The following is a 20,743-nucleotide window of genomic DNA, read 5'->3' as shown; positions in this document are numbered from 1 at the left end:
TACTTAGTGCCATAAAACTAAGCAGAGATTCTGACACTAACATTGTGTTCTCAAAGGGAAAAGCAACATTAGAGAAAAATGGAGTAGATATAGGTACAGTAATAATCAAAGGAGGTCTACCTTATTTAATGACAAAGGAAAAATGGTTACACAACATTGATTCAAATATGGAAGATAGCATTGAGATAGATAATGGAAACAATAGTAACAGTGACAATGATGAATGTGAAGTAACTCATAATCACAAAGATACAAACAATGAAAAAAAAACCTAAAATAGGTAAGCCAATTCACGATGAGTGTGCTCATGTTTTACATAGGAAGTTAGGACATGCCAGTTTTCCTGTAGTACAAAAGATGACTGAACACGCAGAAGGTGTTAAAATAAAAAATTGTGAAAATTATTTGGAATGCTCAGTATGTAAGTCCACAAAGCTGAAAACTAGTCCCAGACCTAAAAGATCAACAAGGTCAACTAACAAAATTTTTGATTTGGTACACATGGACCTAGTTGGTCCACTAACACCATCAATTACTTACAAAAAACGTTACTTTCTAACCATTGTAGATGATTATAGTCGTTATGGATTTGTTTACACATTAAAACATAAAGATGAAACCTTTCAGAAATTTAAAGAGTTCTACAAACATATAGAAACACAGCACAATATTAAAATAAAGCAAATCATGACAGATAGGGGATGTGAATTCATGTCTAAGGATTTTTCCCAATGGCTAAAGGATAAAGGAATGTTACATTACACATCTAGCCCATTTTCCGCATTCCAGAACGGAGTGGCAGAGAGAAAGAACTCAACGTTACAAACCATGATTAGATGCACATTAGAAGATGCTGGCTTAGGCAAACAATTCTGGTCAGAAGCCCTACAATATTCTAATTACACACAAAATAGAACTTGGTCCAGCATTGTAAATAAGACACCATATGAAGTAATGTATAATAGGAAACCAAAATTAGCACACATGCACATATTTGGAGTCACTGCAGACGTACACATACCTAAACAATTAAGGCGTAAAGGAGAGAACGTATCCAGAAGACTTAGATTTATGGGATACGAGACAGGCACAAAAGGATACAGATTCATCGATAACAATAATAAATTTATAGTTTCCAGAACGGCTGTGTTCCATGAACAGGCCAACTGGTCTAAAATACATCTTAATGAAATATTCTCAAACACCAAACCAGATACCAAGCTCCAAAGAAAAGGAACTATAGAAGAACACAGTAACAACATGCATAGAAACAAAACCAAAACATGGACAAACAGTCAACACAAAATAAAGACAGACTCTTTAACAAAAAAAGAAGCAAGATATTTACATGACAATGATAGTAAGCCTGAAAGAACAATCAGAAGTAATAGAAAGTGCCAAACAAATACAAAGATTATGTAATGTATATGGATGGAGAATCAACAACACCTAATACATATGAGGAAGTGTTAAAACTTCCTCCTGAAGAAAAAGAAAAATGGGAATCAGCAATGACCAAAGAGATGGATAGTTTACGAGGGCTAAATGTATTTACACCTGCAATTGCACCAAAGGACAAAACCATCATTGGCACTAGGTGGATATATAAAATTAAAAATTTAGAGGGAGGCAATACACTATACAAAGCTAGATTAGTTGCACAAGGTTATGCACAGAAATATCCTGAGGATTATACGGACACATACTCTCCCACAGTAAGAACAGAGAGTGTCAAAACAGCTCTAGTTATAGCATCAGCACTCAATCTCAACGTGTTCCAATATGACATACAGACTGCGTATTTACACGCAAAATTAGATAAAGAAATATATGTAAGAGCACCTCACAGTCAATACACAAACAAAAATGAGACTTGGTTATTAAACAAAAGTTTATACGGGTTGAAACAATCTGGTAAACGATGGTATGATTGTTTAGTAAAAGTACTTAAAACTATGAATTTTAGTGCCACTACTGCTGACAATTGTTTCTTTGTAAAAAAGGATGGTGATTCCATAGAATTTGTATTAATCTATGTGGATGATATTTTGTATATAGGTAAACATAAAGAGAGGAGAGAAACATTTGTAACAAAACTAAATGAACATTTTTCACTGAAATCTTTGGGTAAAGTTAATAAGTATCTTGGTGTTCAAATCAGTAAAACCAGAAGGGGATTCAAACTTTCTCAAAGAGATAAAATCATAGAGCTCTTGAATAAATGTAATTTAAGTAATGCTAAGCCCTGTGACACTCCCATGCAAACTGATTTTCTAAGGAATGCAGACGAATCATCCCCTGAATTCAAAGACAATACATTTTATAGATCAATCATAGGTTCCCTTCTTTACATTTCCAATTGGACTAGACCTGATATTGCCTTGCCTCTCAACTTACTGTCAAGACATGTCAGCAAACCAACACTATACCATTGGGAAGCTGTCAAAAGGATATTAAGGTATTTGAAGAATAGTTTAGACTTTTGTTTGTTATTGGAACCTGATAATATCAAGGAGCCCATCCTCACATGTTACGCCGATGCGGATTGGGCTGGCGATACTTCATGTAGGAAAAGCACATCTGGTTATATATTTCTCCTTAACGGTTGTCCAGTTTACTGGTACACTGGCAAACAAGATTTAGTAGCTACTTCAACAACAGAAGCAGAATATGTTTGTCTATCTAAAGCAGCAAATAACCTTGTATGGTTTAATGACTTACTTTCAGACACTTGGAAAAAACCCACCTTACCATTTATCATGCATGAAGATAACAAAGCTGCTATCGAAATATCTAGATCTGATGCTATTGGACAAAGGTCCAGACATATAGATATAAAATTTAAACATGTGAGACAGTTGTCTCAGGATGGATTTATCAAAGCAGTTCATTGTGAAACATCAGAGCAAATAGCTGACATATTAACAAAGCCTTTGCCGTCCAAACAACATAAATACTTGACTTCTAAGTTACATGTTTTATATTGTTCTGAATCTGAATGTAATTGGTGTGATATATCGAATCGGCATTTAGAGGGGGATTTGTCACAAGTAAATGCCTTATTCTCCATTATGTAAATAGTATATGAACAGGGTATCAGGGGTTAACTTATTCTTCACTTCTTAATGTATTCATACTTCACCACTCCTTTTTCTAGCTCCACCCATTGTATATATAAGGTGCTGCATACATCCCTTCTTTGCTTCTATCTGTGAATATTCAGTGAATATAGAATGCCTTATGTAAATAAAGAGAGATATATTTGAACTCTTAACTCTCAAATTATTTATTGAGTCTGATCCTGAAAATATTGCAACATAGGTATTTAGCAGAACGCGAGGGAAAAACCTGTCTCTGTGTCTAGTTGTTTTGACATGCAAGGCTCTGTAGTACCATCCTGAGGGGAAGAGTTGAAACAGTTTATGTTCAGGATGTGTGGGGTCTGTAGCAGTAGCGGGTTTCGATTTTGTTTGCTACTGGTTTGTTCGCGGGAGTGCATGCAGGAGCACGCGCTGCTTCTGCACATACACAGAGATGTCTGGGCACATGGACGGAGCCTCTTGCTGCCACCGCTACCTTTTCTCCCGATCCGGGGTGAACCAGTAGCAACCAACCCATTGCTCTGTAGGTATTTTCTCAGCCCTTTTTCCGACCTGTACAGTATACAGGTCCTCAATGGAAGGCAGGTTGGTTGCAATAGTTCTTTTTCTGCAGTCCTAACTAGCCGTTGAAGTCTGTAATTTGGTTACTGTACCAAAGCAGTCGTAGAAGTACAAATGACAAACTCCATAATTCCTCTGCAGAACTGCATCTATATATAACGGGGAAGTATAATTATTGTTGATATTGTAACTACCTCCTTCACTATGATTTATGTTTTCATTTCCGTACGTATCCTCCTGTAAAATAACTCTTGCAGGCCAGAATATTTAAATGTAAAGCAGAAGCTAATCAAATCAGCAATTGAGCTGTGCCCGGAAACTGAAGGGCAGATAGAGAGGTTTGTGCGGAATTCTGAATCTTTTAACAAACACCATCAAAAGGTTAATTCATAGATCATCCACTTGGAAAATTCTCAAAGGGAAATCTGTTTAGCAACTCTGCTCTAAACTCATAGTTACAAAACTTTGAGCACCACTGTTCAGTAACAACAAGCCGTACTAACAAACATTAGAGTTGTAAAAGCGATTGCCAAAATAGTATTAACGGCAGCAATATACCGCAGTACTTAAGCGGCTGAGTAAAATGTTGAAGGGAAGCTTCCTTTCAACAAAACTTCAGATGAATCACCTCACCGAAAAGAGATTTATGAGATCTGTGAATTGAAGCCAGGTGCTGTGCTGAAGCAGCATTAATAAATCACGGAGCTTTGAAATGTTGCATGGCGTTACGGACCCCTTGGCAAACTAAGTGCTTTTCTGCTATTCTTGTAATGTTCATTTTTGCAACTTCACATCTATAAATGCATAATTCAAGGGGCATGCAGGGGTTTCTGTGAATGGCTGATTGGGTACCCTAACCCTAATATATGTGCCAGGCCAATGAGTTGCATATCTCCTGCAACTGCCTTTTGGATAATTTCTGGAGGGACGTGGCTGTTTTTTGGGGGGCAACCACTTCACTTCTCAGCTCCCCACCTCTTTAAAGTCATAACAGATTAACAGATTAACAGAGTTGGAAGGGACCTTGTAGGTCATCTAGTCCAACCCCCACCCAAGCAGGAGACCCTAGACCCGCTGCGAACCAGTAGTAAAGGTAAGTAGAACCCAATTCTGGTTTTGCTCCATTTTATGACTTTTCTTGCCACATTTGTTAAGGGAATCACTGCAGTTGTTAAATTGGTGACATGATTGTTAAGTAAATCTAGTTTCCCCATTCACTTTGCTCGTCAGAAGGTTGCAAAAGTTGTGCAACATGACCTCGGGACACTGCAACCGTCATAAATGTGAGTCAGTTGTCAAGCATCCGGATGTAAATCATGTGGCCATGGGGATGTTGCAAGGGTCGGAAGTGTGAAAAACGGTCGTAAGTCAGTAAAGTTTTTTTCAGTAAAGTTGTAACTTTTTTTCAGTAAAGTTGTAACTTTGAGTGGTCACTAAATGAATCGTTGTTAAGTCAAGGACTACCTGTACACCACAAACTAGATGGTGAGACAAACAGGAGCATCATGAGGTAAATTACAGAGCATACAGAGCCCACAGAAGAAAAAAAGGCGGGGAGAAAAGGGAAATGCCTCCTCCACACCCACAGCAACCTATCACAACGCAGACTGCTTCACTCTCCAACCAATCAACTATAACTGTGTGTTTTGGCTCACTGTACAACCCCACTGCTCCACCTATTAAATTTAATTATCTTAACATGGTCCTTCCAACTCGAATGGGAGCTTACTCCGAATGTGGGGAAGGGTATCAAAACTAACTTGTCTAGTGTGCACACTTTGATTACAATTATGATGGCATTTGGGACCAGAATTTACATTGCTGAGCAATGCAGTGGTAAAGCTCAATGGCATATGACTCAGGGGTGAAATGCTCCCGGTTTGGACCAGTTCAGCCAAACCGGTAGCGATGGCAGCTGGTTGTTCGGAGAACCGGTAGCGATGGCGGTGCAAGGCTCCGCCCACCTGCCCGGTCGTCATTACTTCCTGGTTTTAACCAGGAAGTAACTTTTTTTTACCCTCTGCGCATGCACAGAGGGTTTGCGCATGCACAGAGGGTCCAAGCATGTGGCGCGTGCACTTCTGAACCGGTTGGGAAGGTAAGTAGATTTCACCCCTGATATGACTGTAAAACCTGATGCCAAACTTGACAGTCCCCATTACTGTTGTTGCTGACTCTGTAAACCGCTTAGAGAGGCCTGTAAAGCACTATACAGCAGTATATAAGTCTAAGTGCTATTGCTATTGCTATACAACTTTTACAATTTGCGCCATTAAGAGAAATTTAAATTTCTGGATTATCAGTGAATGGATGCCAGCCTAACAACAGCCCAGATATTTATTGAAGGTGTTGTAAACCTGAGCATTTCCTCCCTTCTTTTTATTTATTTATTTATTTTTTAAACCTATTTCTCCCCAATTCACTGTTAGGCACAAGCAACCAGAAGCACATGTGAAAGGTTCAAGTTGATTACTACAGGAGTGGGCAAATGTGGCTCTTTTACAACCTGTGGACTTCAACTCCCAGAATTCCTGAGACGGCTGTCTCAGGAATTCTGGGAGTTGAAGTCCACAGGTTGTAAAAGAGCCACATTTGCCCACTCCTGTAGTAATTTGAACCTTTCACATGTGCTTCTGGTTGCTTGTGCCTAACACATGTAAAATTTGCGCACCCCTGGACTACTGTATTCTATCTATAGTACAGGAATTTCCCCAGAATGCTCACTTTCCTTTGGGAAAGATAAAGTTCAACTATATAAACTACTGTGTAAACAGATAAAGTTGCATGGAACTTGGGGTGGGAATGTCAGGCATATGCTTCTTGCAGCTGTGCAAAGATTCAAGGCTAGTTCCCTGCTTGATCCGTCCTCCTTGCCTGGGTGGGTTTTTCCATTGTTTTGTATCTTGCTGATAGTTGAAAAAAAGCTTATTCTTTGAATAGTTTTGGAAATGTGGATTATTTAAAAGTTAGAGGAGGACACCACTTTCCTGGATTCAACAACCTGGGCTCTTTGCTTAAGAATTTGGAAACTGCTGGTGCTGCCCTTTCTTGGCAGTCAAAATTTATTAGAACAGACATTTGTGCTTATTCTTACAATTGGGGAAATAGTAAGAGGTGGGAAATGTCCAATTCCTCTTTACCCAATTCTCCTGATCCAATTTAGCACATTATTATACATCCAGGCTTAGCATACAGATAAACTGCAGGAAGTCAGGATCGGGTATCTCCCACCATTTCCATCTCAAACCATTACATTATTTTATAAAAGAATCATGTATTTTTGTAAATGTAATAAAGGCCCATTAAGGAGAACATTTATGCATGTATACTCAGCATCTAGACAGATTGGCAGAAGAAAAAAAAAACCCTTTCTGATAATTTCTGTAGCGATTGAAGACAATGGACTAGAAGCTCAGAGGCTTTTTAAGTTCCAAGTCCTGCATTGAACTGGAAGCCAATTTAGTAAATCTCGGCCAACCGCTCTCTCGTTCAATCCTAGAAGAAGGCAAGGGCAAACTGTTTCTGGAAATGTTGACAAGAAAATTGCACAGACAACTGCATGTAATTGCTAAAAATCAACACACATACACACAGATGTTATCAGGGTAGCATTTTTGCCTCTGACTACATACTGAAGGGACGCAGTGGCTCAGTGGCTAAGACGCTGAGCTTGTCAATCGAAAGATCAGCACTTCAGCGGTTCAAATCCCTAATGCCGTGTAATGGGGTGAGCTCCCGTTACTTGTCCCAGCTTCTGCCAACCTAGCAGTTCGAAAGCACGTAAAAAATACAAGTAGAAAAATAGGGACCACCTTTGGTGGGAAGGTAACAGCGTTCCGTGCACCTTTGGCATTTAGTCATCCCGGCCACATGATCATGGAGACGTCATTGGACAGCGCTGGCTCTTCGGCTTTGAAACGGAGATGAGCACCACCCCCTAGAGTGGGGAACGACTAGCACATATGTGCGAGGGGAACCTTTACCTTCACGTATTGAAGGAGAGAAGAATACTGAATGGTTAATAGAATTTAATACAGGTAGAAATCAGATTTACTTTATTCATTACATTCCAGGTAATCCTCAATTTATGACCACAATTGAGCCAAACATTTCTATTGCTAAGTGATACATTTCTTGTTATGTGAGTTTTGCCCCATTTTATGACCTTTCTTGCCACAGTTGTTAAGTGAATCACGGCAGTTGTTAAATTAGTAACACGGTTGTTAAGAGAATCCAGCTTCCCATGTTGATTTTGCTTGTCAGAAGGTCACAAAAAGGGGTCACATGTTCTTGGCACACTATAACGGTCATAAATATGAATCCGCTGTCAAGTATCTGAATTTTTATCACATGACCACAAGAGATGCCGCAATTTTCGTAAGGTTTTTTTTAATTTTTTTTTTTTTAATTTGATTTATATGCCGCCCTTCTCCAGAGACTCAGGGCGGCTTACAATGCGTTAAGCAATAGCCTTCATACTTTTGTATATTTTATACAAAGTCAGCTTATTGCCCCCACAATCTGGGTCCTCATTTTACCTACCTTAGAAAGGATGGAAGGCTGAGTCAACCTTGAGCCTTGGCGAGATTAGAACCTGCAGTAATTGCAGGCAGCTGGTCTTAATAACCAGCTTAATAACAGGGTGCCTTAGACCACTGTACTACCACGGCTCTTACTACCAAGGTAAGTGTGAACAATTGTCATAAATCACTTTTTCATGCCATTGTAACTTTGAACGATCACTGTTGTAAATCGAGGACTACGTGTAGTAGAATGCCTGTCAATCACACCTCTCTGAGTGTTGGATAAGAGAAACAATATAACATAATAAAAACAGCAATGAAATAGAAATCGTATCCATTTACTTTAACAATAGGGCAGCACATAAAACCACCAACAGTAAATAACCAGTAATTCTGAAAAGAAGCATGGAAAATAAAAGCAAGGTATTCACCACAATGAAAGTGTCACGATAGGCTGTTTCTGGAGGGCTATCTGCAGTGCTATTGAAAAGGCGCTCTTATCAATGAGCTCCCTGCTCTTTGATAAGAAGTTCTGGTGAAAGGCTTCGGAAGAAGATAGTTGTGTGTGCACAGAGATACTTCTCCAAATAGAGTAAGAACATAATGAAAAGATGGGCACTTCAGGCACCCTTTCAAGAGGAAAATCCATACAATTTCATGCAGATGAAAGCAACGAAGATATCACAGGCAAGTAAATGCATTCTCCCACTCATATTCACGTGTTGGATGATTTCCCTCTTTTGCATTTTTTCCACAGTGAGTTACCACACTTGGCATCCAGATAAACTATTTTCTACTTACCTTGACTACCAGTTCGCAACGGAATCGCGCGATGGGATCACTTCGCTCGCGTGCACACTGAGTTTCTATGCATGCGCAGATCATCTATGACGACATCCGGGTGGGTGGGTGGAGCTACCCCCCGGTTTTACTACCGGTTTGCAAGAACCGGACCGAACTGGGGGCAAACCATCACTGATTTTCTCCCAAGCCTTTTGGGCTACTGGCAGGGGTGGGATTCAGCCGGTTCAGACTGGTTTGGGAAAACCGGATGTTAATTTTAATCTTGTTCACTGAACCGGTTGTTCCAAGGACTGGCTGAACCCGCCGACCCCACTCCGCCCCTCCCAGGAGTCTCCATGCAGCCCATTTTGGATGCCAAGTAAGTGCAGGGCGTGCACAAAGGCTCTGGGAGGGTGAAAAAATGGGCCTACCAGAAGTCCAGAAACGGGCCTGTTTGCGGCCTCCGGAGGGCCTCCAGTGCCCAGGGGAGGCCGTTTTCACCCTCCTGGAAGCTCGAGGAAAGCTTCTGGAGAGGACAAAAAACGGGCCTACTGGAAGTACCGGAAGTCTGGAAATGGGCCAATTTCATTCCTCTGGAGGGCCTCCAGAGCCTGGAGGAGGCTGTTTTCGCCCTCCTGGAGGCTCAAGGAATGCCTCTGAAGCCTGGGGAGGGTGAAAATGCCCCCCGCCCCACCGTGGTGTCTCCCAGAGCCTCCGCTCACGCCCTGCACTTACCTGGCATCCAAAATGGGCCGTGTGGAGACTCTTGGGAGGGATGGGATGAGTGGTGTCAGCCAGTCCTTAGAACAACCAGTACTAAGTGGTTCACCCGAACTGGTCCGAACTGGCTGAATCCCACCCCTGGAGATAGGGAAAGTCAGGGCCATTTGGTTCTTGCTATTCCAGGGACAGGCATTTGATAGAGAAGGCACATCTCCTGGGTCCTACCAGATCACATTTATTGAGTGACAGGGTTTGGAGCTCACCAACTTTGTCAGTTCTTACTGGATGAGGAGAGTTTATTGCTAACAGTCTTGTAAATAACCTGGCTCTGTGGCATTAAGGATTTTAAAAGGGTTAAGTAGCACCTTGAATTCTACCTGGAAGTCTGCTGGCAACCAGCACATTCTCCTTCAGCAAAGACTATGAGAAAAACTGGAAGACTCACCATCCATGTCCAACCGCTGCATAATAATGGCCAGTTCCACCTCGCTAGGCATGTATCCCAGAGAGCGCATGGCCATTCCCAGCTCCTGCTTGGAAATGAAGCCATTGCCATCCCGGTCCAGGACTCGGAAAGCTTCCCGAATTTCTAAAAAAAAAAAGAAAAAGAAGGGTTGAATTATTTTCTTAGTGCACGGATTTTCTTCAAGCACTAATGCTAAGTCAAGACTAAGACCTTGAAGCTGTTCTTAGGAAATTTACAACAACTTGGTTCTTTGAAATACATGTAGTCCTTGGCTTACTACCACAGCTGAGCCCAACATGTCCATTGCTAAGAAAGTCAATTATTTACGTGAATTTTGCCCAATTTTACAACCTTCTTACTGCAGTTGTTAAGTGAATCACTGCAGTGATTCTGCAGTTGTTGTGGCCCATCAGCGGCCTGTGCAGATTGTAGCTGATTCTGACAATGAGGAGGCTGTTCTGTCCCAGTACCACGCACACACCCAACCAGCCAGCCGAGGGTTAAATAAACTCTTCAAACACTCAACGTCAGTGATAAGGAACTTGGCAGCAACTCCATGGCTGCCTGCCAAGAATTTTTACTCCGATAACACAGACAAAAATACACACAGTTTGAATAGTCCAGTTTGTAATTAAATCCACAGCAAATAGGTGTTGTGTCCGAAGGTGCACAGTGCCTCGCCAGAGATTAGCTTTGTCCGTCACAAAGTCCGAATGGCCACCACACTCCCTTTTATAGTCTGTGGGGTGTGGTCCAGTGACTCAGCTAATCTCTGGCACGCCTTCCCCTCTGCTGCACACGCTTCTCCCTGCGCCTCTGGTGAGGGTCCAGCCAGCACTTATTTTCCTCGTCGCTGTCCACCTGTGGCTGCAGGGACGTGCTTGGCTCTGAGCCTATCGTTTGGCCTTCGGTGTCCTCCGGAGGCATTGCCAGAGAGGAGGGTCCTGGATAGGGAGGCCTTGCCAACTCCTCCCCCTCACTCTCAGAGTCTGCATCTGTTGATAGCCCAGGCTCAGGCAACGGAGCCACAACAGAGGCTGGTGTGGCGTTACGCCAGCAGCCTGTGCAGCTGGCACTCGAGTCAGACAATGAGGAGGCTGGAGAAGATGTGGTGCCAGAGGCAGGGACTCAGCCAGGGCCTTCAGAACCTCCAGAAGCTCCTTTAAGTGAAGAGGACGAAGAGGTGGAATTTGTTTCAAAACTATTATCCGTTGGCCTTTATATGTAATAGTTTGATCCCTTGTTCGTTTATAAAATTCTTCGCACAAGGCTTTCTTATTAAAACGAACGTGAATTTCCTGCTTAATTCTATGCGCCTCACCCCCCCCCGTGCATGTGCACATGACCCCCCCTGCACTCCCCCCACTTTTGGCACACAATGGCACTGTGGGCCCAGTAGGCCCATTTTTCACTCTCCCAGGCTCCAGAGCCTTTCTAGGAGCCTGGGGAGGGTGAAAACGGCCTTCCCCACATCCCCGGAGGCCCTCCAGAGGCTGGAAAAAGCATGTTTCCTGACTTCCAGTGGGCACAGAAGGCCCAAAAATCAGCTGGCCAGAGCTGAGCTCGCGTGCCCACCAATATGGTTCTGCGTGCCCCCTGTGGCACGCGTGCCATAGGTTTGCCATCACGGGTATGTGGTCTTCTGCTTAAGCAAGGGGTTGGACTAGAAGATCTCCAAGGTCCCTTCCAGCTCTATTCTGATTGTTTCTTAAGAAATGGAAACACGAATAATACTGGACTTAATTCATGCCTCCAAATTTTGGGGAATTTTTTCTTCTTCTTGCAGCATGCATTCTTTTTCTATATTTTCTCAGACACCTTTTCTATCTTCTATCTGATTCTCAATCAGAATTTAAAGGAGGTGGGAGAAGCAGATAATTTCTTGTATTAGACAGTTTTCCCTTTTATGCCAGTGATTCTCAACCTTAGCTCTGAGGTTTAAAGCAGGGGTGTCAAACTCAAGGCCCACGGGCTGGATCCAGCCTGCAGGGTACTTAGATCTGACCCGCAGGGCCTCCCTGGAAACAGCAAAGAACCAGCCCGTGGTGCCTCTGCCAGCAAAAATGGAGCTCACACGGGACGCACGCGGCCCTCCTGAGCTCCATTTTCACTGGCAGAGGGTTGCAGGAGGCCATCACAGCCGAAAACGGAGCTCGGAAGCCCGTTTTTGCTGGCAGAGTGCTTGGGCCACCACAGTGACATCGAACTGGCCACGCCCACCCTGGCCACATTCCCCCCCCCCGGCCCCTTGAGGGCAAACACAACCCTGATGCGGCCCTCAGTGAAATCGAGTTTCGCATCGTATGAGGATTCCAACCAGGGGTGAAATGCTCCCGGTTCGGACTGGATCACCCGATCCGGTAGTGATGGAGGCAGGTGGTTCAGAGAACCGGTAGCAAAAATCTCTGCCCCCCTCAGGCCCAGCTGAGCTGCACAATCATCAGAGGCTTTTTTAAAAAACTTTTAAAAGCATTTTTTCTACAACCTCTTTGGCCGAAAAAATGCTTTTAAAAGTAAAGAAAAAAGCCTCTGATGATCGCGCGGCTCAGCTGGGATCGTCAGAAACTTTTAAAAGCATTTTTTTCTGCAACCTCTTAAGGTTGTAGAAAAAATGTTTTTAAAAGTAAAAAAAAAAAGTTGGCCATGCCCACCCAGTCACATTAACCCCCCCCCCTCCACCAAGCCATGCCCACAGAACCTGTAGCAACAAATTTAACATTTCACCACTGATTCCAACTCCCAGAAATCCCTATCTAACATGCTGGCAGGAGAATTCTGGGAATTGAAGTCCACACATCTTAAAGATGGGAGTAAAGATGGGTAAATTACAAGCATGATCAACTGGAATAGATATTTCTATAGCCTGCTGATCTCCAGATGTGCAAAGATTACAAACCCTCAAGCTGCCTGAGAATTCTAGGAGCTGAACTCTCATCGAAGCTGGAAAACACTACAAGTGGAAAGGCTGAACAAAACATTTTGTGCCACTGGGAATTCCAGAATTCCCCAACAGAAGGAAAACCCTATTGCCCATCTTCAAATTTTAATGGAGAATTTCCAACACCAGAAAAGCAAAAACCAAGAATGTCACAGAGAATAGGCCAGTTATATCCCACTCTTAAATTAACCTATTTTCTACGCAGACACAATGCACTAACTCATAAAACAAACAGCCCACAATTGTGCAACTTGTTAGGCAACTTGTTAAGAATAAAACAAACAACTATGGCATATTTAACCAGGGCATTGGAGTTGGGAAGTATTTATTTATTTGACACATTTATATAAGTATCCATCTTACATCAATCTCTAGACATTTCCTAGCCAACAGTTAAAAAACATCAATAGAACCTGAATACATACACCTATTTATTCAAACCACAAACATTAAGTTGACATTAAGGTTAGATAGCCGTGAGGATGTCTTTGTTCCTGTTGGGTGAGTCTTTGATTTGTTCTTGCCAACTAATTTTTTTTTGGCTGATATTGCATTTTTTTCCCTACTGTTCTACAACATAGTTAGTTGCCCGGAGTCATATTTGCAAGTTGGGCGGCCACATAAATGGATTTAGTGCATCAAATAAAATAAATGCAAGTGCGAAGTTTTGAACTGATCTGTTTAAGTACATTATGCAACCCAGACTCAGGATATTTAAATGCCTGAAAACTCATTGCAAAGATGTGGGCCCAGGGGAGTGAAGGTGTGATGATGCAGCCTGTGATGTGCCTTCTAACCTACTTTCCTATTCATATTTAAATGAGATGTTCTGTCTTTTCCTTCTCTCCCCCCCCCCCCGCCCTTAATCTGCGGAATAAAAAGCTGCAATGATTTTGGAGGGAAGAGTGTAAGTAGAATGGAATGGAATGGAATGGAATGGAATGGAATGGAATGGAATGGAATGGAATGGAATAGAATAGAATAGAATAGAATAGAATAGAATAGAATAGAATAGAATAGAATAGAATAGAATAGAATTCTTTATTGGTCAAGTGTGATTGGACACACAAGGAATTTGTCTTTGGTGCATACACTCTCATTGTACATAAAAAAACAAGATACATTCATTAAGAATCATAAGGTCCAACACTTAATGATAGTCATAGGGTACAAATAAGCAATTAAATCATACTAGGAAACAATCAATATAATTTGTAAGGATACAAGCAGTAAAGTTACAGACATACAGTCATAAGTGGGAGGAGATGGGTGATAGGAATGATGAGAAGATTAATAGTAATGCAGACTTAGTGAATAGTTTGACAGTGTTGAGAGAATTATTTGTTTAGTAGAGTGATGGCGTTCGGGAAAAAACTGTTCTTGTGTCTAGTTGTTCTGGTGTGCAGTGCTCTATAGCGTCGTTTTGAGGGTAGGAGTTGAAACAGTTTATGCCCAGGATGTGAGGGGTCTGTAAATATTTTCACAGCCCTCTTTTTGACTCGTGCAGTATACAGGTCCTCAATGGAAGGAAGGTTGGTACCGTGTTTCCCTGAAAATAAGACCCTGTCTTATATTTTTTGAACCCCAAAATAAGGCCTTATTTTTGGGGATGTCTTATTATTTTGGGGCGTGTGGAGCAAGACAGGGCTTCTCTTGCCATCTTACCTGATTTCCAGCTCTGTCTCCCTAACCCTAATCAGAGGAAATGGCGGGAACCAGCTGCACATGCATTTAAATATTTTCAGGGAAGGCCTATTTTCGGGGAGGGCTTATTTTCAGGGGAGCTTATTTTAGCGCATGCGCTCAAAAGCCCAATTGGGCTTATTATAGGGGATGTCTTATTTTCGGGGAAACAGGGTAGCAATTGTTTTTTCTGCAGTGCTAATTATCCTCCGAAGTCTGTGTTTTTCTTGTTGTGTTGCCGAACCTAACCAGACAGCTATAGAGGTACAGATGACCGACTCAATAATTCCTCTGTAGAACTGGATGAGCAGCTAGAGAAAACTATACAGGTAGCCCTCCACTTCCAACCACAATTGAGCCCAAAATTTCTGTTGCTAAGTGAGACAGTTGTTAAATGAGTTTTGCCCCCATTGTGAGACCTTTTTGGCACAGTTCTCTTTGCGGTGGTTAAGTTAGTAACATGATTGTTCAGAGAATCTGGCTTCCCCATTGGGATTGCTTGTCAAAAGGTCACACACAAAAGGGGATAATAATAATAATAATAATAATTTTATTTCTATACCGCCCTTCTCCCGAAGGACTCAGGGCGGTGTACAGCCTATTTAAAAACACAAAAAACACGACAACAATTAAAATTTAAAATCATTAAATAATTAGGCTCCAATTAAAATCCCAGAAATTTAAAATACCCCAATTTAAAACATTATATTAATAGCCCTGCCTGGCGGAACAACAGGGTCTTCAGAGCGCAGCGAAACACCCGGAGGTCGGAAATCTTTCGTATTTCGGGGGGCAATTCATTCCACAGGGCTGGAGCTCCCACAGAGAAGGCCCTCCCCCTGGGTGTCGCCAGCCGACATAACTTGGCTGATGGCACCCGGAGGAGACCCTCTCTGTGGGAGCGAACTGGTCGGCGGGAGGCTATTGGTGGCAGAAGTCGGTCTCGAAGGTACCCGGGTCCTATGCCATGGAGCGCTTTAAAGGTGGTAACCAACACCTTGAATCGCACCCGGAAGACCACTGGGAGCCAGTGCAGCTCGCGCAGGAGGGATGTCACGTGGGCGCAACGACCCCGGGACCCTACAACCATCATAATTACGAGTCCGTTGCCAAGCCTCCAAATTGTGATCACGTGACCACAGGAAATGCTGCAACGGTCAGTAAGTGTGGAAAACCAGTCATAAGTCATTTTTTTCATTGCCTTTGTCGGTTGAGATCTGCATACGTGGGACTGATTGGGGTAGATTGTAAGAGTGACACCGAAATATAATTTTATGTCATTTTATTCTATTTTACATATTTGTATTGTCATTTTATTCTACTGTATTTTACCCTACTCTTATTTTAAATTGGTTGTATAGGATTTTATTGGTGATATGTGTTTGAACCTTGCTTTTTGATATGGCCTATAGCCTTGATGGCGAAGCTATGGCACGCGTGCCACAGGTGACACATGGCGCCATATCTGTGGGCACGCAAGCGTTGCCCTAGCTAAGCTCCAGCATGCATGCGTGCGTGCACCAGCCAGCTGATTTTCAGGCCTTCTGGTCCCACCGGAAGTCAGGAAACAGGCTGTTTCCAGCCTCCAGAGTGCCTCTTGGTGGATGAGGAAGACTGTTTTCACCCTCCCCAGGCTCCAAGAAAGCCTCTGGAGCCTGGGGAGGGTGAAAAATAGGCCTACCTGGCCCAACGTGTTATCACGTGCCAAAAGCGGGGAAAGCATGGGGGGTTGTGCACACATGCACTGGGAGGCAGGGTACACTGAATTGTGGGTGTGGGCACGCACACGCACAACCTCCCCACGCTCCCCACACTTTTGGCACCCGACAGCAAAAAGGTAAGCCGTCACTGGGCTATAGGCTAATCAATAAAACTATCATCATCATCATCATCATTGCCTTTGTAACTTCAAACATCGTTGTAAGTCGAGGATTATCTGTAACTCAAGAGTACTTTTTTAGTATCAAATTCCCTGTACTAGTGGGGAAACTAAAATTACAACTGAATTTTTCTTTCGGAAATAGTGGAAGAAGAAAATTTATTGTATCTCTATTTGTGGATACCCACGCACCCACCCACCCAATGTATATAGGTTGATAGATGCCAACATACCATCAAGTCCATGTCAGGTTTTTTTAGCAACAATAAAATAAAATACAAAACACACAACCACATGGATTTTTTTTTCACCAAAAGAGGGAGCTATAATACTGAATAAGAGTCATAGTGTCACAGCACCTCCAACTGATTTTTTTTAAAAAAATATGCTTCAATTCGGCCACTGATGAATCAGAACATTCTGTGTATAAAATTCCTTTTAAACTTTCTTCTGCATTTCAACAAGAACTAATAACAAAGAGAATTCATTGCTGGCATCTGTTGTTATTATGCTCCACTGAGTCATAGCCAACTCCTGCTCATTCGATGGATAAAATTCTCCAGGTTGTCCTATCTCTCACCATACTAAGCAATTTTTGCAGGTACATTTCTGTAATTCTGTCGATTTTTCTTACACGCTATTGGTCTCTTCTCTTTCTTCCCATCTTCCCTGATTTGATTATTTTTTCTATGGGAACATGAGCCCACCTCATGTGCCCTGAATATGATATTCTTTGTTTCATGATCCATGCACCATGGGTCAGTGGTGGGATTCAAGTAATTTAACAACCGGTTCTCTGCCCTAATTATTTATTCCGACAACTAGTGTGCCAAACTGCTCAGAAAGTTAACAACCAGTTCTCCCGAAGTGGTACAAACCGGCTGAATCCCACCACTGCCATGGGTGCTCTATTGCTGGAGGTTTTCAAGAAAAAGTTTGGACAACCATTTCTCTGGGATGAATAAGGACTTCTGCTTTGGGCAGGAGGTTAGACTAGAAGACCTCCAAGGTCCCCTTCCGGCGCTATGATTCTATGCTTCCAGCGAACATTCTGGCTTGATTTAACCTAATATTGAAGAATTGATTCTTATGTCTGTCCGAGGAATGGGAAGTAATCTTTTCCATCACCATAACTCAAAGTAGTTGATTTCCACAAAGGGTACACCTTTCATCTAGATCAGGTGTGTCCAACCTGCAGCCCTGGCCCCATAAGATCATAAACTTTTAATAGTATTATGTGATTTATATACACGAACTATATTACAACGCGAATAGTAAGCTATTCAGAATCATTGACTGAGATGGGCAACCACAGAAATTAAATACACACACACACACACACACACCAGTGGTGGGTTCCTCCTGGTTCGGCTGAGCTGGTAGCAGTGATGATATGATGTCACCAAACCAGTTCTCTTTGTTCGGGAGCTGGGCCCTCCAGCTCCCCCCGCCCCCCCACGTTATTCTTACCTTTTATTTGGCCCCACCCCCATCTATTACTGCCTCACGAGTCCCAGCTGATCAGCTAGAAGGAAAAAAACTGTTTAAACTCTTGCCGCGAGGCTTCAAAGGGCCGCCCTACAGCTGATCAGTGTTAAAAGGCAGTGTGGTGCCTCCAAAAACAAATGAGTAGACCGGTGCCTCCAAAAACAAATGAGTAGACCGGTGCCTCCAAAAACAAATGAATAGACCGGTGCCTCCAAAAACAAATGGGTAGACCAGTGCCTCCAAAAACAAATGGGTAGACCGGTGCCTCCAAAAACGAATGAGTAGACCAGTGCCTCCAAAAACAAATGAGTAGACCGGGGCCTCCAAAAACAAATGAGTAGACCGGTGCCTCCAAAAACAAATGAATAGACCGGTGCCTCCAAAAACAAATGGGTAGACCGGGGCCTCCAAAAACAAATGAGTAGACCGGGGCCTCCAAAAACAAATGAGTAGACCGGTGCCTCCAAAAACAAATGAATAGACCGGTGCCTCCAAAAACAAATGGGTAGACCGGTGCCTCCAAAAACAAATGGGTAGACCGGTGCCTCCAAAAACGAATGAGTAGACCAGTGCCTCCAAAAACAAATGAGTAGACCGGGGCCTCCAAAAACAAATGAGTAGACCGGGGCCTCCAAAAACAAATGGGTAGACCGGTGCCTCCAAAAACAAATGGGTAGACCAGTGCCTCCAAAAACAAATGGGTAGACCGGTGCCTCCAAAAACAAATGAGTAGACCAGTGCCTCCAAAAACAAATGAGTAGACCGGGGCCTCCAAAAACAAATGAGTAGACTGGTGCCTCCAAAAACAAATGAATAGACCGGTGCCTCCAAAAACAAATGGGTAGACCGGGGCCTCCAAAAACAAATGAGTAGACCGGGGCCTCCAAAAACAAATGAGTAGACCGGGGCCTCCAAAAACAAATGGGTAGACCGGTGCCTCCAAAAACAAATGGGTAGACCAGTGCCTCCAAAAACAAATGGGTAGACCGGTGCCTCCAAAAACGAATGAGTAGACCAGTGCCTCCAAAAACAAATGAGTAGACCGGGGCCTCCAAAAACAAATGAGTAGACTGGTGCCTCCAAAAACAAATGAATAGACCGGTGCCTCCAAAAACAAATGGGTAGACCGGGGCCTCCAAAAACAAATGAGTAGACCGGGGCCTCCAAAAACAAATGGGTAGACCCAGGCCTCCAAAAACAAATGGGTAGACCGGTGCCTCCAAAAACGAATGAGTAGACCGGTGCCTCCAAAAACAAATGAGTAGACCGGGGCCTCCAAAAACAAATGAGTAGACCGGGGCCTCCAAAAACAAATGGGTAGACCGGTGCCTCCAAAAACAAATGAGTAGACCGGGGCCTCCAAAAACAAATGGGTAGACCGGTGCCTCCAAAAACAAATGAGTAGACCGGGGCCTCCAAAAACAAATGGGTAGACCGGTACAGCTTTACAAGCAGTTTAAAGCCTGGTAGACTAGTACCTCTGCTAAATCCTAAAGAATTGTCACATGACCATCAAGCCACGCCCACAAAATAAGCCACGCCCACAGAACCAGTAGTAAAAAAATTTAGAACCCACCCCTGATACACACACACACACACACACACACACACACACACACACACACACACACACATTACATATAGCTCAAGACAATACCTCTTCACTCAGTGTGGACCAGGCAAGCCAAAAGGTTGGACACCAATAGTCTACACCAGTGATGGCTAATCATTTTTTCCTCGGGTGTCAAAAGCGTGTGTGCACATGCCTACACCCATAATGCAATGCCCCTCCCACATGCCCCTCCCCCTAAACATGCATGCGGCCCCCCGCATGTGCGTGCGCCCCCCCGCATGTGTACGTGACCCCCCCCCCCTTTTGGCCTCACATCCCAAAACACTGGAGGGGTGGAAAAAGCTTTTGCCTCCCAAAACGGCTGGGAGGGGAGGAAAAGCCTCCAAAAAGGCTGGGAGGTGGGAAGCCTCGCCTCCCAAAACAGCACCGGGAGGGGAATTTCCAGAGATCTGGAAAGGCACAGGCAGCAGAAAGTGAGGAGAAAGGTAGCCCCCCCCCATGCATGCCAGCGCGTCTCTCGCTTGCAGGGCAGATCTGAAAATCAGCTGGCCAGCGGGGAGCACACATGTGCAGTGGATCTGAGCTGGGTGACTGCTTGCGTGCCCCCAGAGAGGGCTCTGTGTGCCACCTGTGGCACACGTGCCATATGTTCGCCATCGCGGGTCTAGACACTGTAACAATGCATGCTTGCATTCTCACTCAAATATATCATCTGACAATCTTTTTGCCTAATTTCCATGTATTCATTCCATTTTTAAGCATTATAGTCCATCATTAACTCCTTTCTATGCCTGTTTTCTTATGACACTGACGAGATTGGAGCTTCCTATGATTTCTCTGATTTTCTTGACTAGATCCCTTGTGCTTCTTAATCTGACACTTTCTCTTTTTTTTAATAAAAAAGTATTTTATATTTTTATATTTAAACAAACAATACATCATTAATTATTCAGTGTCATCTAGGTACATATTTTTGTGTCATCATATTCCTCCTTTACTATCATTTTCTTACTACATTTCTACCT

General features: G+C 43.1%; 1 protein-coding gene across 2 annotated transcripts in view; it reads right to left on the bottom strand.

The window, feature by feature from the left end:
- Positions 1–20,743, bottom strand: part of CALN1 (calneuron 1) — a 307,225-nt gene that overhangs the window by 90,809 nt on the left and 195,673 nt on the right. For both annotated transcript variants that reach the window (XM_070945568.1, XM_070945577.1), the window contains one exon: positions 10,137–10,280. In XM_070945568.1, the coding sequence (XP_070801669.1) occupies positions 10,137–10,280 (144 nt within the window). The remainder of the gene's footprint in view (positions 1–10,136; positions 10,281–20,743) is intronic.

Source organism: Pituophis catenifer, unplaced genomic scaffold (assembly GCF_029215685.1).
Source record: "Pituophis catenifer annectens isolate HBS135680 unplaced genomic scaffold, rPitCat1.0.hap2 SCAF_1, whole genome shotgun sequence".
NCBI lineage: Eukaryota > Metazoa > Chordata > Lepidosauria > Squamata > Colubridae > Pituophis > Pituophis catenifer.
Note: the sequence above shows the minus strand (reverse complement) of the source record. Positions and strands in the feature narration are given on the sequence as shown.